A 27,197-nucleotide genomic window follows, 5' to 3' on the forward strand; every position below is an offset into this window, starting at 1 on the left:
AAAACGATTGCCAGGCTTCGAAGACAGCGGGTGAAGACGTCGAACACAAAGTGCTTAATTGGATCTGTTTAATGGCGGGCGTACTCGTTTACACATTCGAGATGAGGATGTTGGTGCGCGCCCAATTATTTTTGTAGCCAATTTATTGTGGCACTCAACCATTCACATAATTTTGATGCCTTTATTAAGTACAAGAAAAGTGTTATATTTTTGCTTGTAAAACAATCCCCTTTTGAGCAAATTAATTGCTGGCGGGTCTGTGTACTATATTTTTATTATCTGGATAGTTGCAACACGTCTTATATGTGTCTTGCTTGGGTAAACTTATTGCCATCACGCCATTAATTTCCGACTATTCCTCATTATACCAGTGCCACACGAGCACTTTCGATCGCGATCAAGCCCGATCCGGATCTAAATTCTCGACTGCGATTGGCTCCCTCGCCCAGCTTGCGCAAAAGAACCAATCGCGACCGAGAAATTCAAATTGGATCGGGCTTGATCGCGATTAAAAGTGCGCCCTGTGACACCCGTATTACTTGCATTTCGCGGTTTCTTCCAGTTTTCATGTATGTGGCTCTTAATTTTGCTGCAATAAACTGTTGTCTGCTATTTTCGTGTTCTTGGCTGTGCAGCAAGTTGATTTATATTTAAGGGACGTGGCACAATTATTTACGATGCTCCTTTTGGCGTAAGTTAGTAGACGGACAATATCACATGCGATAAAGCTCTACTTCCACAACAGTTAACAACCCGCCGTGGTTGCTCAGTGGCTATGGTGTTAGGCTGCTGAGCACGAGGTCGCGGGATCGAATCCCGGCCACGGCGGCCGCATTTCGATGGGGGCGAAATGCGAAAACACCCGTGTACTTAGATTTAGGTGCTCGTTAAAGAACCCCAGGTGGTCTAAATTTCCGGAGTCCTCCACTACGGCGTGCCTCATAATCAGAAAGTGGTTTTGGCACGTAAAACCCCATATATTATTATTATTCCACAACAGTTAACATGATTGTTGCGCTAAGTTACAGCTTGAAACAGCAAATGTAAACTTAAATAAAACCAACATAAACTGAAACACCTTTGCGCCCTCGTCGTCGCAACATATAAAAGCGGCACAAGCGCCTGCATGAAACCACTCGATTGAAGCAATGGTAGGGCTGGGTCACAACAAAAATAAATAAATAAAACGAAACTGAAATTAGGGCCTCCGAGATTCTGCGGCGTGCGGTGACCATCTTGGAGGCTGATGCGTTTCGCCGATTCCGCTAGGTGCGCTGAAAGCCAAACTCGGCTAAGGTCTTTAAACTCGGCTCGTGTCCCTGTATATGCTCCCGCAGGGAGCACAGTTGCGCATAGGTCCACCGTTGTGCTCCAGCTCTACAATGAAGCAACTCCGAGCGCGCAGGAGGCAAATGCAGCGCGGTGTTCCATTTGCTTTCTTTTCTGCTGGTCGTGAGCTACATGCGCCAACTGTTCGCAAGTGGTGAGCAAGATGACACTTTTTAATGCAGGCAGCTCTCGAACGATTGGCGCAGCCGGAGGGGTGCCAACCGCCCGAAATTTTTAGTTTGTATGTACATATACATATACAAACACACGCCACGAACGTACATATAGGAGCCCATTCGCTCCATCGAAATCAAATCGTGATTGCGCCCGTGACTCGAACAGCTCCAAAATTCGCGTGTAAACGCGTAACACCTTGCAAAAAAAAGCGGTGCAATGTTTTTCAGCATGCATATGAAGTTTTCTCGCGGAGGCCGGAAGGCAAGAAATATATAAAGGGTGTTAAAAGTAAACTTCGCGCATATGTGGTGGACAATTATGTGAGCCCATTTTGCCAGCCGAAACCAAACGAATAATGACCGTGGCCAAGAGAACTATCGCGCCTGCAGTTATGTCAGTGACCGTTAACCATGACCGTCATTCGTCGCTAACCGTCATTCACAGCTGCAGCACGTTTTCGATATATGCGGTACAGACACGTATATTTAAACGCATTTCAAAGGTTCACCTGCGCACATTTTATGCAGAGCTTATTTTTATGATTCATACCGCAAACTTAACAGCTGCTTCGTAGCAGCGAATTTATGAGAAGAAAAGTATTCAAAATGCACGAGCTTCTGCATCAAATTTATTTCGTACAAGGTAAGGGATGAGCAATGGCTCGTGGCAGCAGGGGATGAGTGCCGGTACTTGGAGCCTTGGGGGCAGAATTCAAAGTCACTGGAAAGGTAACAAGTTATTAAGAGTAACAACAGGTTATTTCTTATTGCACTATAATCACATAAGATGGCAAACTTGCAAAGTAATTATTCACAGCGTGCACAGGAGTGTTTCAGCGTGCACAGGAGTGTTAGTCGAGATGAATGCCGCTTTAGTTTAAACAAGCCGAACTCACCTCTGTAAAGAAGGCGAACGGACCTCGCATATCCTGGCCCCTTTCGGAGCCGGCCGGTCTCGTCCGTCCGCACGGCACCGCGTAAAAAGCTTTGCCAGCTTCCGTGCCATTTGCGTAGTTTGGTGCGCTGCAGCCCGTAATACTGCAATACAAGTGTCAAAATGATCTGCTTCGTAGCACTTCACCGAAGTCATTAACTTATTGTCCTCGAATACCGTACCTGCAACCAGGAGCCGATCGTTGCTACGCGCGCTCGACGGTCCGCTGATTGCAATTTTGATGGCACTGACGGAAACGACGAGTCGGCGCCGTGTCCGTAAAGTTGGCTTCGAAGCGCGCGGTTGATCATTTGACGTCATTTTGCACCACGTGATCGCTCTCGGCGAATAGCAGTGCGAGCAGCGCCGGAAAAGTTATGCGCAACTCTGCTCCCTGCAGGAGCATATACAGGAACACTAAACTCAGCTAGTGTTCCTGTATATGCTCCCGCAGGGAGCATATACAGGAATATACAGGGACACTATATACAGGAATATACAGGGACACTAAACTCGGGCGCAGGCGCCTACGGGAGTGCCCATTCTTTTACGTTTTCTAAATTACTCTATCTTCGCGCCTCGCTTGCCGTTACAGCATACGACACGGCTAAGCCAGTTCTTGTCACGCGCTGCAGTCTTCTCTCTGAGCTTGGTTTTCCGCTCTATAGCAGAAATTCTTTCGGAGCAACAATTCCGATGATCAGTTGCCCAGCAGCTTTAAACTATTGGAACTTAGTTGAAGACCTGATGCATTGAATGCAGCCGACTTGCATTGGTTTCAGAAAATATTTCTCCACGTCTCGAAGCTACGCATTCAATGATGCTGTTGTGCATTACTCTGCCCTTGCCCAACCTCTACTGACAATGAACAGCCGATTGACACATGCTTCTCCTGCATATACTGTTTCTCGACAAAAACAAAAAACAAAAAAAAAACTTAGCGCTATTTGTTGTTATCGTGTTGGAACTGTGGCATTTATGCCTTGATCGCGATAAAACAAACGAAGTGCATTGCATATCTTAATTTGATTTAATTGTGGGGTTTTACGTGCCAGAACCACTTTCTGATTATGAGGCATGCCGTAGTGGAGGACTCCGGAAATTTCGACCACCTGGGGATCTTTAACGTGCACCTAAATCTAAGTACACGGGTGTTTTCGCATTTCGCCCCCATCGAAATGCGGCCGCCGTGGCCGGCATTGCATATCTTAAGAAACATCTAGAATGTGGTCGCGAGGAATTTCTTAATGATACCTTGTTCGCAATGCTATAGATCTGAATGAAGCTCTAGTGGTCTTACATGTTGTACTGCCAAACAAAACCACACATGAAAAAAGGCTACAGACATTTTCAATATAATCTGCTGAATATTCATCGGCACATTAGCACAAGGAGAGCTATGCAGGAAATTGATTAGGTATAGCATGTTGTTCGGACTGGCAAGTGTACCCTTTGTATAGAATAAAAAAACAAAGGTGTTGTTACTGGTATGCGAGAAATGTGGATCTGCTGCTCTTCATAATCCTTTTATTATTCACAAATAACTGTTATGACAAAAACTACTTCGGTAGAGTTGTGTTCTGCACATCAAACAAACATGGCCTCTGTAGCAATTTTCTGTATATGAGAAATTGTAGGAAGCTGTCGTATGTGTGCCTGATCGTAGTACAGAATGTGCGCATTAGTGCTGAATAATGAATGAAATACTCAGATCTACGTTATTGTGTTGTGTATGAATGCCATAGGTGGGCAATTTTAAAGTGTCTAATCGGAAAATATACAGGCGTCAAATTCACTTCGGTTTTCATTCGTAAATTCTTTTTGCCGCTGGTCGGCTGCCTTTGCTAGTGACATCTGCAACGTAATGATTGGGTGCGCCTCCGCTCTTACGCACAATTCTAGTGTATGAATGTTTTCTGAATATAGGCGCTGGTTGCATTTTGGAAACGTGAAATTATTCTTATAGAGGTAGTTTCATTTACCCAGCCTGCCACTTTCACTAGGTAGTCTAAAATTTAAAAAAAAATTGTAATATGTAAGGCCTCCTAATATTCAGTCGGCAGTAAATTCTGTTTAAGGTAAACATTTATCTTGCTCCAGGTGCGGAGTCCAAGTGATGCCGTGTCGGGCTTATTTCCGGATTGATCGAATATCTGAACTATTAGAATATCTAAACTGGATGGTCTTTGACTGACTAATTGAAACTTGACAATTCGATAGATTTGTGCAAGGGCAGCAAGGGCCGTATTCAGAAAAAAACTTATTCCCTTATAAGTGTTCGTAAAAGAGCATGTGCGGGCCAATCGTGTTGCTGGATGCATTCATTTGTATTTATTTATTCATGGTACCGATATAGGCCCGTTACTGAAGGCAATAAATAGGAGAGGGGGAGATAACACGAAAAGAAGAATGTTCATCATCATCACCATCTTCTTCTTCTTCTTCTTTTTCTTCTGCTTATTATTATTATTATTAATTATTATTATTATTATTATTATTATTATTATTATTATTATTATTATTATTATTATTATTATTATTATTATTATTATTATTATTCGCGATTGAAGCCGACCAATTGGAAGCAGCGCTTATGAATGACAGGCCTTGTGAATTCCATCCCTCCCCTCCCCCATTGGCTTCTGGATTGTATTCACAAAACTTATCTAACGCTAGCGCTTCTTTTTTACCAGTGCGGTGGTACCCACGGCTCCTGGGAGTGATCGGCATTGTAACAAGATGACCGCGGCGACCAGTCACGTACGTCAGTTACGTAAAGAATGTATTTCTATACGGGCCAATAATAGCAAGGAGTCGTGCTGTACATTTTTTACCGAGTTAACCCGCATAATACTTTGTGGAAACAAACTGTTTCGCATTTGGCCGTGGTATTGGTACGTGTTTATCGCCGAAACCTTTCCTTTACAGCAAGTCAGCAAACAAGCCTATCAGGAAGACGATGGCATGACCTAAACACGGAGAGTCTTGCGTAATCGGCAATTGATCATAGCGGCTGTTAGATACGTTCAAATCTAAGAGCACAAACATAATCCGAACGTATCTACCCAGCATTATTAAGGATCTGCGAAGCAAGGTGGAATTGAGTAAAGAACTTATGAACAAATTTCGGCTTAAGAAAGATATTACGAGAAAAATTATTCACAAAGCTCAAACTGTTGCTAAGATCAGGTAGCTTGCAATGCCCTCCTCTGCAGAGACGAGCGCTAGAGGAAGCAAAAGGTATAAGGGTGGCACAGGTGCGAACTTCAGTACTTCCGCCAAAAGTAAGCATAAGTTGATTCACAAAACTCAAGCAGCCGTCGCAACTTCCAATGCAAGTAGGAATTCGAATTGCTGTTATTGGGCGTAGAAGTCTTACGAACGTAATTATGTCTATGTACGCCGCTCTAGCTGACGCGGGTAAGCGGTGGAACGCGCTGTTGACGCCGATTGGCCAGACGCCACATATGATAGCCGAGGATGGCGCGTGCTTATATCTTTGTGACACAAAAGTATAAGCACGCATTTATATATATATATATATATATATATATATATATATATATATATATATATATAAGATATTCAGAAAGAAGGGCCAACACCTACCTTGCGTCCCTCTCGGCCTGCCTCCGGGAAAATTGGCTGCAGCTTGACATAGCGAAAACAAAGTGCATAATATTTAGTGCACTTACCAAACCACTAAGTACGGTAATAGTTTGAACTTTTGAAGGGACACCTATAACCAGGGTTAAGGAGCTAAAGTTTCTTGGTGTTTGGTTCCAAGAGCACCTTTCATTCAATCTACACATTAATAATTTAGCTACCGAACTCTCCCGATCTGTTGGATGCTTGTATAAAATTGCACACTTAATACCTCTCTGGCTGAAACAAAACATATATACTTCACTGTTCTACTCCAGATTATCGTACTGCATATTGGTATGGGGGGCATCACAAGAAAAAAAAAAAACTAACTACAACTTGCTCATTACTCTACAAAACAAGATAGTGCGCATTTATGAAAACTTTCGGGGACCATGTATGTTATGAACTAAGCACATTACCATTATTTTTTAAATACCGAATGCTTAAAGCTAACGTCGTTTCCGATTTTAAACTACTACAGTACATATATAACAATGCACCATATATACACGAAAAAATTATTGAATTTCCTTACGATACGAGACTAAAAAGAAAACGGAGGCTAAAGACAAGGACCAACTATGGTAAACAAACAACCAGGTATCAAGTACTAACAATCCTAAATAACCTAGAAGATAACATTGATTGCAATATGACTAGAAACGCCTTCAAAAACCATGTGAAGGAATTGTTACTAACACAGTGCTTGAGAGAGTGATTATTGCAACATAGATATATTTTTCCGTTTTTTCCGTTTTTTTTCTCGTTTAGGTACATACATACATGTTCATGGCCATATATTGCACCTTAGTGTACAATGGTAATTTACATGTTGAACCTGTGCTTCACTGCTTGTGAATGGGGCGAGGAAAGGGGAAGAGAGGGAAAAGGGGAACCTTTATTATTTCACCATCTATATTCGTAAACCAACTGTAGCCAAATAATTTGAAAATTTCTGTTGTTCTCGGTTTCTGCGTAAACTCACGTGGAATGTGTAAAAATATGTGACGTTATGTGTGTTCGCTCACTGCCAATGAACTACCACTAAATAATGTATAATACACGCGTACTTTGCGGGTACAGAGGCTCGTGTCAGGCGCTGTGTGCCTTTTGCCCCTGCACCATTCTTGAAATTGTACTCATGATGAAATAAACATTCATTCATTCATTCATTCATTCATTCATTCATTCATTCATTCATTCATTCATTCATTCATTCATTCATTCAAAGTGCATTGAGCAGTATTTAGTGCATAGCTGTATTGGACGTGCGCTGCTGTGGACCGCTCTTTCATATTACCCAGACCCCCCATCCACCTTTCACACTTGCGAATGTTTACAATTTCCCGAATTCCACCACCATTCCGATCCTCTCTTTCGCTTTCTTCGAGGCTTTCCAAAACATCATGACAACATTCTCGGTGGAGACTTCAGTGCCCCAAATACCATCTGGGGCTACTCAAACACTCTGCGCCCTGGCCGCCGTCTTCACGCACACACTATACAGCATTCATATGCCCTCATCAATCCACCAGACACACCCACACGAGATGGACACGCGAAACAACGCCATACAACGCCTGACCTCACCCTTCACCATGGCCGCAATCCTCCATAGACTTGGCAAGTCCTTGCGGACACCCTCCTATCCGACCATCACAAAATTTAAATTAAACTAACCCTCACTCACAAGCCGAAATTACTTATGACCCAGACCAAATGGGACCTCTTTCGCAGCTTTCGAGTCTAGGAGTCAACTCCCAACTATGATGTGTGGGTGGACTCGCTGCGGCGAACGAGGTCCCAGGTCACCACCGCTACAGAAGCTAACGCTCCCTCGGACCACTCTGATCCACACCTCATGCGTCTCTGGAGACGCCGTAAACGTCCGCTTAGTCACATCCGCATCCTACCTCGCAACACCAAACTTAGACACACTCAACACTCATCTACTAATACACTGCTCCCACCTTGACACAACCAACTGGAACCGCATATGCGATTCTATCAACTCTTCCCGCCAAACTAAATCAGCCTAGCTGCTCCTCCGGTCCCTCCTTGGCCTTCGAACAGCTCTTCTCCCCACAATCCGGAAGCATCTTTCCGAGCATGGTGTTACTTCCCTCCTTCAACAGGTAACGGATATGCACATCCCTCCCCTACTCCCTTCCCAGTACCCCAAATACACAGGGCCTCGCAATAGCGGCTTGGACTGACGCTTCGCTCTACCTGAGCAGGAAAGGGGCTTTGCTCAAAACAAGGCTGGAACCAGTCCGGGCTCACCTGCTCCCTATTGAAGAACATGCCTGATTTAGATAAATAATTTCTTTTACGCAAAATTAATCAACGCATAACCACTGGCACTCTTCCCGATGAATGGACAACTTTCATCATTCTGAGATTCCCCACCTATGCTGATGCTGATGGTACAAGCTAGTGGCGTACTCAAGGGTCACCGGGAAAGTGCAAGTCACACCGACATCTGGCCGTACCCTCATTTCCGAATTCCATTTCCGAATTTCCGAATTTAAGTGTTACTTATTGTGGAACACTTCGCTATCCGTTTGCAACCTGCCGCACGAGAGAGGTTGTCCACGCTGGAGAATATGTCGCGAAATAAAAACATGTATAGCTGCGCTGAAATTTCGTATTGTGGAGTATTGTCATCATCGGTGAATTTTTTTTTCAGCTCAATCGGCCTTTTCCCTCTGTTTATTTCTGCAAAGTGTGTGTCTATCGCTGTGGTTACCAAATATGCCTAACGGTAAGCTATCATTCAAGCCTTCCTGGCCACCTGAGCAACTGCAGTAGCAGGCTTTTTTCAACACGGCGTCGACGTTCAACATGGCGATTCTACAGTATCTTTCAGTGACTTAGCTCACCGCTTTCTCTCCAATGCCATCGCGTACTCTACGCGCTCGGGCTAGACACACTACAAACACTGAACGATTTTAACGAAGTATCACTTACACGCTAGTCGACATGCTGTCAATGTACAATTCCACTGATAACCAGGATAGGAACGTGGTGCTGTATTTCGTGACATCATAGTTCCTGCTTCACATTTTATTTCTCTGCAAGAAAATTAGAAAAATACTTTTCAAGAAAAGTGTCACGAAAAGAGGCACAATCTCTCCAATGCTGCTTACTACATGCTTAAAAGAAATATTGATGCTATCAGACTCGGAAGGATAAGAGAGAGGTTCAACGGATAATATGTCAACCACATTCAGCCTGCATATGACATTGTCGTGTTCAGCAACGCTGGAGACACATTGAAATGTATGATTGAAGCCCTTAACCGAGAAAGTGTAAGCGTAAGGGTGAAGAGTAGTAGGCAGCAGACAAACAGAATTCATTGTACCATTTGAAACAGCACGAAAGGAATATGTTCAAGGGAATAAAAATACGACAACACACCGCCATGTTGTCGTGTTTTTCTTTCTTTGTCCGCTGTTACAAAACGTACTATGAATCCTAAGCAATTCGACCATCTTGCTATTTTGCTCCGACGAAGCTAATGTTGAATAGCCTTCCAAGCCAACAAATATTCATGATCCGCAATCAGTCTCTGGAATCTGCGGAAGAGCAGCAAATATAATGGTCAATTATTCACAGCGACCCCTTATCACGAGAAGTAAATTACAGAACAATGAGAATGGATCGGTGGTTGCATTCTACCGGTACTAACATATAGGACAGAAACTCTAAAGTTACCAAAGAAGCTTGAGAACATGTTAAGGACCATCCAACGAACGATGGAATGAAATATGTTAGGCGTAAAGTTAAGACAGTAAAAGAGCGGTATGTATCAGAGAGCACACGGGGTTGCAAATGTTCTACTTGACATTAAGAGGAAAAAGTGGAGCAAGGCATGTCATGTAATTCGTAGGGCACATAATCGGTGGTCCATTAGACTTACAAAGCAGCTGCTAAGGGAAAGGAAGCGCTCTGGAAGATGGCAGAAAATTAGGTGGGGTGATGAAGTTAAGAAGTTTGCCGGCACAACTTGGAATCGGCTGGCGCAAGTCAGGAGTAATTGAAGATCCAACGAAAAGGCCTTCATACTGCAGGGGGCAAAAATAGGCTGACAATGTTTTACAACATGCAAAATTCATCCTGAATTTTAACGCACTGTCGCTTTTGAACCGCAGTACGCTTCGTACTGCGATGCCGCATTCACATCATGTTTACAGAACGGCATCTGCCGCCGATTGGATACCAAAACGTGAATCTTGGCCTCGTATTACATGCTCAATCACGGCTTCGTACAAAGTGCGTTAATATAACATGATCGAGGAGCTGATCCGATTTAATCTGGAACCCGCTTTAATGTTAAACAGTTATGTGTTTTGCGCGTGAGGCACGGTGCACTATTCTGACGTGCCCTTGAGCGTGTGCTCTAACGAAGCTGGTAAATTTATGGAAGTGTTGGCGCTCTTCATTATGCTGATGCTTACTGATTAACCATGTCTTCCATGAGGTGCCGCTTGGGCTATGACAGATACCGTAGTTAGGGGCTCCAAGGCTTGATGTCACCAAGATATGATTTATTACTGGTGAAAAAGATCCAGTAGCCGCTCCACTATGCATTTTGGTTTGGTCATAAGGTGGTCACCTGAAATTTAAAAGCGAACTCTTGGCTTTGTGCGAATCATCACCGTGTTTCATCAGCTGAGGGGAAGCCAAGGAGAAGCGATAAACGCTCATACGATGTGAAAGTGTGAGATGCAGCGAAACTTGCATGTACGGATGTTACGTTGCGAATTTTCTGTCATAAATTTGGCAGTCGCGGTAGCCACTGCTTCTTCTTTGATTTGTCTTTCATGGTCTCTTTCATAGCTTTCCATGTCTTCTACAGGGATCCTATGCGAAGGGAGTGCGCGTTTCGTTGTCGGTGGAAGCTCAACAGCATCGTTAACCAGTGCATTATACAGGGTTCCGGCTGCCGAGGATGCTGATATTGAGCCTATGCGTGACATTAGAACCGCACCTGCAACCGTGTGCAGCACAATCACATAATATCCCAATGCGAACATTGTCTACCATCGCCGGTACCGTGAGCATTAGCGCTCGCCGCAGGATCTGCATCGAACGACAATCCCTGCTGTGTGCTGCTTGACTTGCCTTGAGGCCATATGAACTATTTATTATGCAGTTTTCTTTTGTTTCGGTTCCCTAATTACTCTAGAAAGAAAGACATTTAAGCACTTTCTAATATGATGGTGGCGGTGATGTTGCTACTGGTGGGGTTAGCCTGGCAGATCTGGCCGGCAATTCCAAAGCCCAAGAGTGTATTTCTATACGCCAAATATATCACCATGTGCCCATCGGTCCTGTCTCCCGCGGAAGTGTGAGAAGGATGCGTTACACTTCCACTGCCCTTGTCATGACGGCGGCACGGTGAATGGGATAGTGCGATTGCTCTTGTCGGCGCTGTAGTAGACGCCCGGAAAAGGAAGTAGTCGACAAGGCGTGTGTAGCAATTTGCCCTGAGAATGTAGCCTCAACTACATATGCATGATGTGCGATTATGCTATCAATTGACCACACTCATTTCTTTCCTTGTCGTTTAATTCACCTTTGCTTTCTAACTCTCATACGACGCCGTAAGTTTAGTGCGCTTCCACTTCTGTAGCGCTCTTATCTTAGCGTAGGAACTTCTTGGCTAAGAAATTGCATATGAATGGTGCAGCTTAGTGCACTCCGCCCCAGTTCCACAACGACTTTTTGGAGGACTGCATGCGGGGTTGGGGTCAAAAAAAAAATTTGTCGTAGTTATTGTATAGTTTTCTCATGCGAACGAGTTTTCTGGAGAGATTGAAGGGGAAAAAAATAAAGAACTTCCCTCGACATACAGGTTTGCATTTCGCCTTCGCTCAGGTCATCTAAAGAATGTTTTGTACAAAGAAAGCAAATGAGACTTTCAAGGCATTTTTGTTCAAAAGTTCAATGGCCAGTCTCCACAAACACACGCAACCGCACCGCTTAGAGCTAAACCGCTATGTATGGTGGCTTAAGGTAGAAAAGAGACCGACATTGTATGGCGTATGACAAAGAGCGAAGAAATATTTATTCTTGCAGCCCGCTAATTTCGGGAACCTCAAGAAATGAGCCACCCAGAAGAGACAACGCTAAGGCGTTAGCTATAGTCACGTGTTTGTACCGTTGGTATTGTCATGTCCTCGTCATAATATTTCTGTGTTCGACCACGAAGAATGCGGAACATTCTTTTTTTTTTAGACTATCAAAGCGAAGATGTGAACATGAACATGATAGTAGGTTTTAGTAACTGGGAAATGAATAGTGGAGGTCGCCTGCAATAGCTCACCCCTCTTTATTTTCGCCTTGTTATGGTTTTCGTAAAATGAAAGGCATGGACTTGAAACTGCCGTTCAAAACTCTAGCTGCACCTGGGGCTGCGCAAAATTCTGTAGCTGGACGAGTCCATTAAATCGAAGACCACAGCGTTATCTATCATTCTTTTTCTGTTGATCATTTCGAAACTCAGTATCCGGTGTTCATCCTACTCGGAAGAGTATTCAGTATGGATGTTGTTAAAGTGGCGTTGGTTAGCATCCATAACACTGAGATTCATCCCTTCTAGTGGACCGCATATGGATACTTTAGATACACCGATAACAATTATATTATTAATAAGGAATCCTGTTTTTTCGGTTTCAAAGAAAATATTTATATAACTGTTGCGTCTTTTTTTTTTCACCCGCCGTGGTTGCTCAGTGGCTATAGTGTTGGGCTGCTGAGCACGAGGTCGCGGGATCGAATCCCGGCCACGGCGGCCGCATTTCGGTGGGGGCGAAATGCGAAACAGTTCAACGCCACAGAGCTTTATACAGGCTAACTCACTAAAACACCGGTTGCTCGACTCCCTGCTATTCTTGGATCGATTACTAAAGAAAAGGAAAATATTTTACTTAACTGGCATTTCCAAATTATTATCTTATTATCGCGCCGATCACTCTCAGGAGCAGCAGGTCACAGAACACTAGTCAATAAGGATACGCTCTAACCCAAGAGACGTTTTGTGAATACAGCCCAAAGGCGTGGGGACTAAATTACAATGTTTTTCATTCGTAAGTGCTGCCTGCCAATGGTCGTTTTCAATCGCTAATATATAGTAATCATAATGGAAACAACACTGTTTTTTTTTTCGTGCTACTCCCCTCCCTTATTTAATGCTTTCAATGGAGGACATAAGTTATCAGTACCATGAGTAAATAAACACAAATAAATGTATCGAACCGCACGATAGGTTGGTACGTGTTCTTGTACGAATACTTCAAACGGACGAAGCATTTGCTGGATACGGCCCTTGATGCCCTTCCGTAAACGCATCAAATCAGCAAGTTGGACTGAGTCAATCAAAAGCCATCTAGTTTAGATTAACAGTCTTTAGCCCAAGCTCTAGCAATCCGGAAAATGCCCAATACAGCGTCATTTCGACTTCGAACCTGCAGCAAAATAAATGTTTATCTCTCTCTCTTTCTGTAGGTTAGCGTCACCTAAACACGCTGTATTACCCACTGAATAGTATAACGTCTTATATGCTACGAAATTTTTTTAATTTGGAATTGAATTTTGGGGTTTTACGTGCGAAAACCACGATTTGATTATGAGGCACGCCGTTGTGCGGGACTCCTGATAAATTTTTGACCTTATTTTGGCTTCTAGCGCGAAGTGAAACACGGACACAGAAAGGAGCAGACAGGATAGCGCTCGTCCTGTCTGCTCCTTTCTGTGTCCGTGTTTCACTTCGCGCTAGAAGCCAAAATCATGGTACCGTACCAACTGTTTAAGCACCTCCCTGATGTTACCCTATGCTTACATAAAAAGAGCTTGCGAAAAAGATAGAAATAGGTAAAAAACTGCTTTGTTTTGCCTCTTTTCCGCAGTTCAAGAAACAGGGTGAATGACTAAACCAGTAGCAGCTTCGAATGTTTCTTCGTGGGCGGCTGAGACGCCTTACGTGCTTTTGGTTTATTTTTTATTTAAGTAAACCCGCGAGTAGCTCTTTTCTGGTCTTCCGTGAGCTGTTATTTTTTCTTTTTCGGGCTATTTTGCGCACTGTTTCTTTTAACATTGGTTGAATTTCTTTTGTAGCTTTGTTTCATGATACGCGAAAGTTAAAGCTATCCCGAGTGCCTCATGACCGAGGACAACATTCTTGCGTCCGCAGATGCTTAGGCTTATCGCACCACGCTAGTTAGGTCGCGAAACCTCTCGAGCCATCCTACGCGACGAAGCCTTATACGAAGCGGCGATAAACGAATGCAGCGGTATATCTTTCAAAGGTTGCTTGGAGGCGCTTGAGTAGCGGCGCGCGAGTGCGCATCTATTTCATATTTCGCGTATTTCGCGGGCTTTTGTTCTTTCTTGGAAAAACAACCAGGCACACTTCAGCACGAAATAAATGCTTGATTCCGAGATAATTTAAGGCGCCCCACAACTTTGTAATTGACATCGTTTGCGATACAAGCAATAATGAAAGATTTCGCTAATTGAAATCAATTAATCAAACAATACTTTGTGAGTGCACGCGACTGCCGCTGCTGTGCACTCAGTACGACTTCTATAGAGCTCTTGTTTTTTTTTTTTTTTTGAGTATTGGCCCAAATTAACTGGGACACCCGGTATAACTGGCGATGAAGTGAGAAGGGCCTTGCAAGACATGAACCGGGAAAAAGCGCCCGGAGAAGATGGAATAACAGTCGATTTAATCACAGATGGGGGAGATGTTATGCTACAAATGCTTGCGGCCCTTTATACGCAATGTCTCACGACTTGAAGGGTTCCAGAAACTTGGAAGGATGGCAACATTATACTAATCCACGAAAAGGGAGACTTTAATGAATTGAAAAATTATAGGCCCATTACCTTACTTTCAGTAATGTACGAAATAAAAATTATGGGGTTTTACGTGCCAAAACCACTTTCTGATTATGAGGCACGCCGTAGTGGAGGACACCGGAAATTTCGACTACCTGGGGTTCTTTAATGTGCACCTAAATCTAAGTACACGGGTGTTTTCGCATTTCGCCCCCATCGAAATGCGGCCGCCGTGGCCGGGATTCGATCCCGCGACCTCGTGCTCAGCAGCCTAACACCATAGCCACTGAGCAACCACGGCGGGTACCACCATGTAGACTCAGGCCCAATAGCGTAACTCAGGTTTCCCGTTCCTAAAGCCACTTTTTTCCGGCTTAAATTCCGGGATTCTCAGTTTTTTTTTGTCCCTCATTCCTAGCTTCGCGGACATCGGTTCCTTCCTGTAATTGGAGATGATCCAGTCCTTATTGCCGTGCACTCTGCAACAGCTTGTGCGGACCGTACGTAGTCGTCACAGGACAATGCTTCGTAACATAGCATAAATTATGCATGAGAGATCATCACATAATCATTTATCTAACCTTCCCTCGTACTTTATGGTTTGCATTTCGCTGGGAAAGGATCACCCGAGATTACCACACCGTGAACGATTGAATGGGGTGAGGGGGCGAGGGAGAAGAAGAAGAGAGAAGCAAGAAACGAGGAGCAAAGAAGAAAAGTGAGCGAGTGAGCCCTCGGACGCCATGAACCAGCCAAGGAGTACGGGGGAAGGGCAGCAGCTGGACGGGGGGGGGGGGGGGGGGTGGAGTACCCACCGTGTCCGCGCCAATGCTCGTGCCCGTGCCACCGCGTGCTGCTCACAGCATTTGCAAGGCCAAATGAGCCCTCGCCCTTACACCCTTGCGCCGGTTGCGTCCATCTTTGTGTGTCGCGCGCCTTTTTCTCGCGTCGCGACGTCATTCTGTGGCTCGATTCCCAGGTTTTCCTTCTTTTTCCTTTCGAACCTCTCTCCACGCAATGTCTACCTGTCTATAAAAGCAAGTGCGCTCTGCAAAAGCTTTAGATCAGCTCCGAAAGACCGAGTCAATAGTATTTCGCTGATCGCAGACGACTGGCGCACTGCATAAACATGAAGGTGAGATTTGTGGTTTCGCTTCTTGTACCTTTCGTGGCTAATTTCTCTTTGAACGAAAGTGCTGTTGAAATCGGTTTATCTCAGTAAACAGCGATGTGCTTGTATGATGACTGTTGTTTTGATCTTATCATTGATGATGATGGTTTCTGATGACATTACCATTGAAACGGGGCGGTGACAAATAGTCACACAGTCTCCTTGAGTTAACCAGGTTTTACTGCAGCCCTCGCACTCACGCGTTTTCCATATCTTTACTTTATGTTTCTTCTTTTCATTAAAATTTCTATCTTTATCGTCCGCAACAGTCCTCATATTTCGTCCATTTGCTATAGAGCTCTTTTCAATAGCACAGTAGCCAGTTGTACACTGAAAATGGCTAAATGTTGAGGACAGAGATCACTGACTACAATGTTTATAATTTTCTTTTATTTTTCTTTTTTCATTCAGACGTTCGCGTGCACACACACAAATGTTGAAGCTTGGTCGGGGTCATAAATGTGCATTGGACATTTCCCTTTCGCCCTCATCTACTACCCATTGCAATTTAGAGCACCAGTCGACCTCCTGGTACTCCCAGTTGCATTATCCTCAATTGATATATTTTTTTCTATTGAAGTGCCTTTGCGTTATCTGAAGCTTATTCGTCTGGACTGAATTTATCTTTGTCTTGTCGTTCGTACAGCTTCATACGCGCAGCAGGATCTAATTTTACCTTGCTGAGACCTCTACTCTCGTAAAGGTGCACCATCGAAGAAAAAAAATATATTAACACATGTACAAGCATGCACATATAGTCCACAACTCCCATCAAGCGAGTAAAAAAGAAGAACCATCTTTCTATGTTATGAACGAGTAGAATGGACGAAACAAAGCTTGAGTTTACAGGGTAGCTTTGATGAGTCAAATGAGGCACTGATATGAATTGTTTTGCCGCTGTCCACCCGCAGCTCCTGTGCCTTGCTGTGTTCGCCGGCGTAGCGTGCCTTGCCCTCGCCGATGAAGCCAAAAAAGACGAGAAGGCTGCCGGAAAGGACGAGAAGGTCGAAGCCCGCGGAGGTCTCATCGGAGGGTATGGTGGCGGTCACGGTGGCGGGCACGGTGGCGGTCACGGTGGCGGTCACGGTGGCGGACATGGAGCCGGCTACGGGCAATCTTCCGGAGGCTACCAAGGTGGCTTCAAGCAAGGAGGTGCAGGATACAGCCAGGGCTCGGCAGGCTTCGCTGGAGGCGACTCGTCTAGGAACGTTCAGGGCTACAACAACCAGCAGGGGTACAGCTCCAGCTCAGGCTTCTCAAAGACCGACAAGAATCGCCACGGAAGCGGTTCTAGCCAACACTCGGGTGGCTTCGCTGGTGGCTCCGCGGGTCACAAGTCTGGTTTCGGAAGCCAGCAGCACGGCCACGCTGGCGGAGGCGGCTATTAGAAGGCAAGGAAACCATCCTTATCGGCATCGACTACTCTCCTTTGCCTTCTATGGGTGGCAAAGAGAAAATTGATGCCATGCATGCGAAACACTGGCGCGCTTTCCGTCATTGTTTTTGATATCGCGTGTTATCGAGCGTTTTTATGCGTTTGTTTATTTTGAGCTTAGTTCTAAGTTGAGTGCTGGCTGAACCCAACTGATTTAGTATGGAGAATTTCTTCTAGTATGGGTATGGGGTATGACGGGTAGAACCATAGCCACCGGAGAGCCTATTTATATGCAAGTTTCCGTTTAGTTAAGAAAAAAGTAAACAATGCGGGTATCAGGAAGCAATTGACTTTGATAACGGTAGAGCCTGCTGCGGTATTGGAGAACCGGGCACCTTAGATAGGGTTTAAGCAATCGTCTGCTCTTTGTATTCATGTAACAGACGAATAACTCCAAAATATTTCTCTTTCTTATCTGTATTTTTCCTTGCCATTTTTTTCAGGTCTGAAGCATCACCTCTAGTCGTCTTTTAAACATCGCCTACTGTTATCCTCTACTCTCGTGCTCTTCCATACTCCACCGCAAGACAGAAGAAAATCACAGACGCTGAGAAAGAAACTTCAGATCAAGCTACCAAACATGAAAATGCAACGCCATAGAACGTAAAACCGTTCTTTCTTTAAAAGAGATTGTATTTTTATAATAAAAGTATCCACTTGTATTCCAAGTCTGTGTGACTCGTTTTCCTTGCATAAATGCACGCTTTGGCCCGACGCGCTCCTCAATAAGGCCGAACTTCTGAACCTTAAAACTTATAAATATGCGTTCTTTTTCTCTCTTGGCTACAAGATTAAAAGAAAACGAAAAGAACTTTGACAATTTGTCAAATCTAGCGGTAAGGACGATACTGGCATCCCATCGTTTGTGCACAGCGATGCAACTGTTGCGGATAGTGATGAGGCGAACCACTTCAAGCAGTATTGTGAATCAATTCTTTTTTTTCGCGCTACATCTAAAAAATTACCGCATTGGTTATGCCTAGAGTGTGAATATATGCCCTAGATGATAATAAACGGCGGTGGCATCATAAAAGTGCTACAAAATGTAAGTAATAACATGGCTCTGGGCCTTGAAGACATCCCCAAAGTTGTTTTAAAGTCTTGCGCCTCTGTCCTGTCTTAGTATTTTGCGTTATTATACAATCTATCCCTCGACACGTGCTCACTTCCACAGGATTGGAAAATGGCCAACGCTGTACCTATTAAATAAAGAGGCTCTCGCAATTGCGTTGTTAACTACAGACCGACATCCATCAGAAGTGCCCGTTGCAAAACTTTGCAAAGTATAGTACATTACAGCATTTTTCATCACCTTCAACTTATTTGGGGATTACCAATAACACGGTTTTAGGGCAGGTTATTCTTTCACCACACAACTAAACGAATTTTATTATAGTCTGTTCAAATCGTTCGACCTTGGTCGTGAAACTCATTGTGTATTACTAGATTTTAAAAAGCATTCAACAACATTTTGCATGTTCTGTTATTGCATAAATTGTCTTTCCTCGGATTACCTAGAATCATTCCTCGACAGCTGCAGTCACTACCCCTGTGGTCTATATCAAGTGGTTGGGGTCAACGGAATGGAATAGGCGACAACTTCTGTGTCTTCTGAGGTCCCTCAGAAGTCAGTGCTGGGGCCACTGTTATTCCTCATTTTTAATAATGAGACATCGGCATAACATCAACAATCAGGCTTTATGCAGATGACTGCGCCACATATAGAGTGATTAATAATGATTCTGATAAATTCGCATTACGAGCCGACCATGACAAAATATACACTTGGTGCAACACGCTGTCTATGTCTTTAAACATCGCTAAGTGCAAATACATACGCTTTTCTCGGAAACGCAAGTCATTTCTAGCCCATCATTATTTATATAACCAGCGCATTCTGCAAACGACTAAAGCAAGATATCTAGGCGTCATCTTTTCATCAGACCTGACTTGGAATCGCCACACAAAATAAGTAACTCTAAATCTACATGCACTCTCAACTGTATTCGCTAAGTTTAGACGTGCCCCTCAAAAAGTAAAGGAACGATTATATTTATCAAACATTTGTCCCATTCTCGAGTATGCTTGCACTGTATGGGACCCACAAACGCAGAATCTCGCCGAACGCCTAGAAAGGTTTCAGAATCGAGCGTCTCGTTTAATGTCTGATAATTTTAAGTTTCCTAGCAGTATTAGAGAAATAAAGAACTCGCTCGGTTAACCTAATCTGTCATCGTGGCGGAAGCTTGCCCGCATCACCTTTCTACGCGACGTCTACCTTAATCGCACAGCCATAAACAGGGGCATTTATTTGGAATCGCCAGCTTTCGTGTCTACTCGCCGTGACCACCCATTCAAGATGAAAGAAATAGCCCGACGTACATTTCTCTTTATAAGTTCAACTTCCCCTTTTCTTTCAAGTAGGATTGTTTCCCAATAAACAGCGCCAACAGAATTGCGCCGATGCAGAGTTCGCTACTTTGAATGTTCAAAAGTCAACCCCCAACCCCATTTCTCAAGAAAATAATGAAAAGTATTTATTTTCAAGCAACTTAAAGGGCCTTCGAATTTCTTTATCCTAGTTCAACGGTTATTAATGATTTAAAGGAGGTGAAGGAACCCTGCATACTGCAAATTCACTGCGGCCCCCAAAGAGTTCTAATCGCATTAAAAGACTCCACGTTTGATATTACAAATTTTTCTTTACAGGCAGCCTTTCTCTTGCTGCTATGACAGTGGAAATAGCGCTAGTAATTGTTTTGTCACGGCAATCAAACGTCTGCCGAAGTAAAAAAAAAAAAAACATCTGTTGCCTAAACCAGATGCACAGAGTAAAACCCAACTTCGCGTTTTATCGAGAAAGAACGAGCCAAACAGCGCGAAAACGATGGCTCGATGTTCTTAAAGGTATTCCTTGTGGTACGAAGAACATCGCAAAGTTCTTCATATTTCCATGGTATTTATAGCAATTGCCCACGTGTGCGCAGGTCCTTTAGGCAGCACGCAAACTTTCGTAAAGAGCGATACCAAATTCCGCTCTTCGGCGTACCTTACGGCCGCTATAGATGTAGTGTGGAAGCACAATATATTTTTTCCGCCTTAAATTCATGACCTTCACTCTAAACTTATTCTTCATATTGTAACTTTACTTCAAAAAGCCTTTGAACAGAGATATAAGAAAAGTTTGCCTACTTTTATGGCAGAGAAGGTTCTGCGTGGGTGTATGTGTATACGTGCTTGCTTGCGTCCATCTGGATACGTGTGAATGCGGGTGCGTGCTTCAATCTGTACGAATTTTTTTATTGTTTACAAAGTTACGTGTACATAAGTGTGCCGGTCAGAACGAAGAAGCGGTCAGTGCTTGCGACATTCAGTTGCTCACAAAATAACCACAACAGCGTGACATCGCTACAAATCATGCCCGTTAGCAACCTTGTCAAATGGACTGGTGCCAAAAACGTGACTAAACCTACACCACCGTTTATTTTGATTGCGTATCCGGTTTAGTTAAATCTCACGCAGTTCTAAGTGTGCGCGTGGCATACAACTAAGTCAGACACAACCATGCAGAACGCGCGCTAAGCGCCTTTTCCTTTCTCCAGCAAACGTTTACGCTGTGGCGGTAAGCACCAGCTATTGGGGTGTTTACCGCTAACAGTTCTCTGAAATGGCCAGTCACGTCGACTTATTGTTAGAAACCCACATGCTTGATTTGTACAGAGGGCATTCGTAAAGTAAGACTGCGTGCTTGATCGTGACGCCTGCGCGTGTGGTAGCTAACTGAATGCAGGCACGCTTTTGCTTAACTTGCTACTTACCTGTGTCTCTGCTGTACGTCCGCTGATAAGACTACTCGGAGGCGCTGCAATTGAATAGGTTAGTCACGAAGCCCTATTATTGCGTGAAATTATATGGCATTGCACGCACCGCTATAGAAATATATAGGTATGCGCGCAGGTTATATAGATTATATATGGTAAAGGCGCCACGATTTTTATTGCATCAAACTTGCAGCGAACTATACACAAGCGATGTGGCGTCAAATGTTCTATTATGTTACAAAGCAAACGTATTCAAAACCCTGTTTGAATACCGACAGATAAATGTAAGCTAGCATCCGGGACAGTGCGCTTGCTCTATATCAAGTAAACCAAGTTGACCGATCGCCTAAACTAGTTGAAGCTGATATCACGTAGTAATTACTTGTGAGTGGATACGCTCAGATTTCGTAAAGTCTGCTAAGTAAGCTTGTAGCGGCGCGAATATCGCCTCCAGAGCAGGTGAAGTAAAATACGGGTCACGAGCAAGGAGCGCAAGAATTGAACACGCTGTCGCGCTCGACCTTAGCGGCCGCGGTAGCTGGCGCTCCAGAGATTCCGCGGCACCATGGCCGGCCAGCCTAAATAAGCCGTGGCCACGGCAGTTACCTCTTCACGCCGCCTCCCACAAATTGGTGACCTGGACGACTAGCCTCAGCCATGGCAGCGCCAGCGCACTGACTCTACCAAGGCGTGAGTGACGTGGCCTCACGCGGTCCGGCAGCCGTCCCGCGGTTGTGGAGTGTCAGGGAATTCTATATCGACAATGCTGAACATCTGGTACATTCAGCTGGACAGAAAGTTCCGTCTCAACAAGGTTCCAGGCTCCGGCTGCGTTCCAGGCTCCAGCTGCGACTTCTACGAGGACTTCCGGGCCGCCGTTCTTGCTCACTACACCACCTCGATCTCTCAGTCGCAACAGTTCTCGCTATTTAAACCATCGCATCATTAGGCGCTTTGTCGTTCCACACCGTCTGCGTCCACCTGTGTCGATCGTTGGCACGCGCTGTCCCCACCATCGAACCTCTACTCTGTCCGTGAGCCTCCTCCTCATAGCAAAGGCAGCTACGCGATGACTCTTTCCAAGTAATTCACTAGGCCAAACGCAAGCACTTTCAGCTATTGTACGGCCTGCAGCACTCATTCCTTGGACATTATCGCAAGCTGTCCGCTTTCCTTTCGGGTGCACCTCACTCATCACCTATTTAGAGGCTCTTCCACCGGCGCCACTAGACGCAAATTTCGCTCTCGCGCAGGAACGGGACGCCACAAGCACAACCTTGGCGATGCCTTCAGCGAACGCTGCAACCCGATGCTATCGGCATTTGAGATTTCGCCGCAAGCAGCAGCAAGCGAGCCTTTCGATGTTCTGTGCTCGCACCTTGAGCGGATGCATGGCCTATCGAAGTTCTGCCGGAGCCGCTCTACCATATGGTTCCTTCAGCTCGAGAATCACGTCTACGTCAACAACGTGAGCGACCAATACTTGTGCTATCTCCACGCAAGTTGCATGCATCCAGAGGGTCCTCTTTCGGAGCTCCGACACCTACGGGCCCAGGAATCTATGAGAACTTGCGGCAGGTCGTGATTTCGCGCCACGGCATCACTGTGGCTGCGCCTGGCTCACAACGTACGCTGCCGGTGCTGCCTGGTACGTCCCTTTCGGACTGCGTAAACCCGGCAATGTCCTCAATGCACCAGACAATGGGCCCCGGTGTCACGACTTGGGGTTCCTGCGGCACGGCCCGCACATTTTATTGGACTCCTTTACGTGGACCTTACCTGGACTTATTACCGGATGCTAATACGTTAAGCGTAATCATGCTTAAGCGTTAGGCGTAATCATGGGGGGGGGGTGAAGGGGCTGTAACGTATAGCGGCGGGACTGTCGCCTCCAGAGGTGTTGAAGAAGACGGCTCACAAACAAGGAGCGCGAGAATAGAACAGTGCACATGCGCGGTACAACATGCGCAGTGGCGTCTGCGCTGGCCCGCTGAGCTATAACTAATAACACAGTCGCCGTACGCCCAACGCTTTACGTGCAAGCGTAAATAGTGAAAGCGTGCGAAGGGAGCCGACGATCGCGGCTCAATCTCGTCCGCGCGAAAGAGCAAGATGGAAGCACGCCTTCTTCGGGTCGCGCGCGAGGCACCCATCGTTGTAAGGCACCGGGAGAAGGTGAGAGAGGGGCGTTGTTCTACTCCGGCTTCAAATGCGTATGCGGCGGCTGGGCGCGGTCGCGTGGCCGTATCTTGAGAGCGATTTGCGTTTTGGGCAGAGTCTAGGCAGTGGGTGGACAGTGGGGCTAGTTTCGGTATGGGCAGCAAAGCGTCGCCATGACGCTGGTAGCCGAAGGAAAATTTAATAACTTTCGCATATGTGGTTCTATCTTTTCAATTTACATAACAATAAAGTGAAGTTATGCAATTATGTGTAGAAATAAAATGCGCTTCTGGCTATTTTCTTTTCTGGCGTCTTTATTTGACCGCTTCATTTCTTGCGCCAACGGGCGGCGATTTCGCTCTGATGGCTTCGGCTGCTCCTGCCGCTTTCTATGCACGTGCACGTATTTTCGTGCGCTCTGCAGTTTAAAACGTTCTTTCTTTGCCTGCGAATGTGCCCGCAATGTCAGGAAAACTGAGGAAAGGACACCAGGCTTGGCTGCGCGGCTGTGTGAAGTGGCAATTCGGGGAGCAACAAAAGGTCGAAATTTTTCCCGTTTCCCAGCGGATAAAAGGTTAGCACACTTTTTTTCAGCAGTCGTTATGACAAAACAAGCTCTGTGCTTATCATAACAGCTCTAGGACGAAACGAAAGATCTTCCGCGCTTGTTTTCTAGGGAATAGCTTTTTTGATTTGGCGTGGCGCATTTTTCAGCGGTGTTGTAAGAAACCGAAACCATTTCACCGGTCGATGCTTCCCGACGCGCAGACGGAAATTTCGCTTCGGTATATGTTAGCGGTTACTCTTCATTTTTTCCACGCATAGAAAACTTGCAGTTGATATCTGCCGAAGGTATTTGAGCGCTTACTGCACAAATTGGTTACGCTGGAGAGCATTCCGGTGACCAGTTCTTTATTACATTACCATCTTCCAATGGTCATGAGCACGGCAGAAGTAAAAAAAAAAGAAAGTCAATTACGTTGCAGTCACCGTTTGCGTTTGGAATTACGAAAAGATTGAGTTACCTATGTGAGGACATAGGTTCGCTTTACTTTTTAACCTGTGCCTAGAAGGACAGAATATTTTAGTCGCTTCTTCGTACTCTGAATTTAGGTTTCGGTTTTAAGTGTTCTTCAGTGATGACCACGCGGTATTTTGCCCCTTTTTCAGATGTGACATACGGCGAAATGACGCTAAATGGGGAATCCTGGCCGGGCTGTCATGGGAGCAGATGTATAACGGCTACGGCCTCTGCTCGGACCACTTCACGGAAAGGGACTACACCGACCCTGTCGTGGTCGGCTGTGTCGGCTATTAGAGCGAAAGAGCGGTCCCTTGTTGATGAAGGTAAAGAAAAGAGGTTATCAGTGGTTGCCAATCAGTGCTTCAGTAGTTCATTATTTTCGTACAAAAACCACTTGACATGGGTCGGCGCAAATGTCATGAGCACGGCAAGCGCTGTGTTTTCCTCGTCGGATGCTACGGCGCCGGGTGCCCTGTGACGTTGCGCAGCGAAATTGGCTCCGCGTGCGCCAAGAAACCGCGTGCTTGTCAGTTTCTCGTTGTCGTTTGCTTGTCTGAGGTGCGCGATATTCCCGATTATAGGCGAAACTAAAAAGGCGAACAGTTTTTACTGACAACAAGCGAATTCACGTTAGTAAAATGTCGCGCAGAAGAGTGGACACTCGAGCCGTTTCGCGGCCGAGCGATAGAGAAAGAAATATGGCTGAGCTAAGGAGCTTCGCCCATTCCGCCAGGTGGCAGAGCACATCAAGAAAAATGTGGCTGTGGCTGCGGCTGCGACTAGCAGCTTGACAGGCGGCCCGACCCAACACGTGCGAAGCCTAGTCAGGCCCCGTCGCTGTGCTCTTTCTGTAAAATGCGCCCGAGGATCGTTGTTGGGTTCTTCTGCCAGCGTCTGGCATAACTGCTTCGTCGCCGTTTCATGTTAAGGCCACAGGAAGCTCTTTTGCACGTTGTTAAAGACTTATTCTCTTCGTATTTTGTTATGTCACCGTTAGCCGCATTATCAAGTGACGGCGGCCTTGAAGCCATAAACAGCTGCTGCCCATTTGCTACGCTGAGTTTCATTTCGCATTCTTTTTTTTTATGCGCAGCAATGAGCGGTGATGCTAGCGATAACAGCGACGCCGCAGTGTCTGAGCTGCGAGGCACGTTCGATACAATAACGAAGTTAGAAAAGAAAATGGTTCCTTAAGAAATACGGCCTATGAACACATGCCGTTCGGGGCAGATAGCTTTATGTTACGCGCAGCGGCTTCTGAAAAAGTATGGTGCGCCACTTTTGCAAAAGAAAGGTAGCTATTTCTAATTGTAGCAATTTCTATTTCTATTTCTCCGAAACTCTGTAGCAGGCTATGTGCGCTCGAGCGTTGTTAGCTGTTTTGCATTGGGCTGAGGATACGTGTTTTCATGTTTTAACTGAGTATGGAGTTCTTACCGTAGAAAGTTTCTTGTTTCTTAGCATTGATAACAGTGCTTCCTTGACCTTAGATCAGAAAAATATGCATTAAATGAAGGAACGCAGTATCCCCATTCTAAAGCTTTGAAGGCTCTAGTATTGCTTATACGAAGGAACGTAGCATCTACATTCAATTGTTTAGAAGCCTCCAGTATTGCTTACCTTCTGCCTGTCATTCTACGTATTGCAGGCATCTCCACTATTTCCTCAATATACATTCTACAGCCAAAGGACATCATGCATATTCCAGGGCAAATTTCCAAGTATCAGAAAACGATTGCCAGGCTTCGAAGACAGCGGGTGAAGACGTCGAACACAAAGTGCTTAATTGCATCTGTTTAATGGCGGGCGTACTCGTTTACACATTCGAGATGAGGATGTTGGTGCGCGCCCAATTATTTTTGTAGCCAATTTATTGTGGCACTCAACCATTCACATAATTTTGATGCCTTTATTAAGTACAAGAAAAGTGTTATATTTTTGCTTGTAAAACAATCCCCTTTTGAGCAAATTAATTGCTGGCGGGTCTGTGTACTATATTTTTATTATCTGGATAGTTGCAACACGTCTTATATGTGTCTTGCTTGGGTAAACTTATTGCCATCACGCCATTAATTTCCGACTATTCCTCATTATACCAGTGCCACACGAGCACTTTCGATCGCGATCAAGCCCGATCCGGATCTAAATTCTCGACTGCGATTGGCTCCCTCGCCCAGCTTGCGCAAAAGAACCAATCGCGACCGAGAAATTCAAATTGGATCGGGCTTGATCGCGATTAAAAGTGCGCCCTGTGACACCCGTATTACTTGCATTTCGCGGTTTCTTCCAGTTTTCATGTATGTGCCTCTTAATTTTGCTGCAATAAACTGTTGTCTGCTATTTTCGTGTTCTTGGCTGTGCAGCAAGTTGATTTATATTTAAGGGACGTGGCACAATTATTTACGATGCTCCTTTTGGCGTAAGTTAGTAGACGGACAATATCACATGCGATAAAGCTCTACTTCCACAACAGTTAACATGATTGTTGCGCTAAGTTACAGCTTGAAACAGCAAATGTAAACTTAAATAAAACCAACATAAACTGAAACACCTTTGCGCCCTCGTCGTCGCAACATATAAAAGCGGCACAAGCGCCTGCATGAAACCACTCGATTGAAGCAATGGTAGGGCTGGGTCACAACAAAAATAAAT

General features: G+C 45.0%; 1 protein-coding gene across 1 annotated transcript; it reads left to right on the forward strand.

The window, feature by feature from the left end:
- The first annotated feature begins 15,973 nt into the window (after window positions 1–15,973).
- Window positions 15,974–18,202, forward strand: LOC129381068 (uncharacterized). The gene is made up of 3 exons (XM_055063549.1): window positions 15,974–16,069; window positions 17,017–17,496; window positions 17,984–18,202. The coding sequence occupies exons 1-2, from the start codon at window positions 16,064–16,066 to the stop codon at window positions 17,491–17,493; spliced, it is 483 nt and encodes a 160-aa protein (XP_054919524.1). The 5' UTR covers window positions 15,974–16,063; the 3' UTR covers window positions 17,494–17,496; window positions 17,984–18,202.
- Window positions 18,203–27,197: the final 8,995 nt, after the last annotated feature.

Source organism: Dermacentor andersoni, chromosome 1 (genome assembly GCF_023375885.2).
Source record: "Dermacentor andersoni chromosome 1, qqDerAnde1_hic_scaffold, whole genome shotgun sequence".
Lineage (NCBI taxonomy): Eukaryota > Metazoa > Arthropoda > Arachnida > Ixodida > Ixodidae > Dermacentor > Dermacentor andersoni.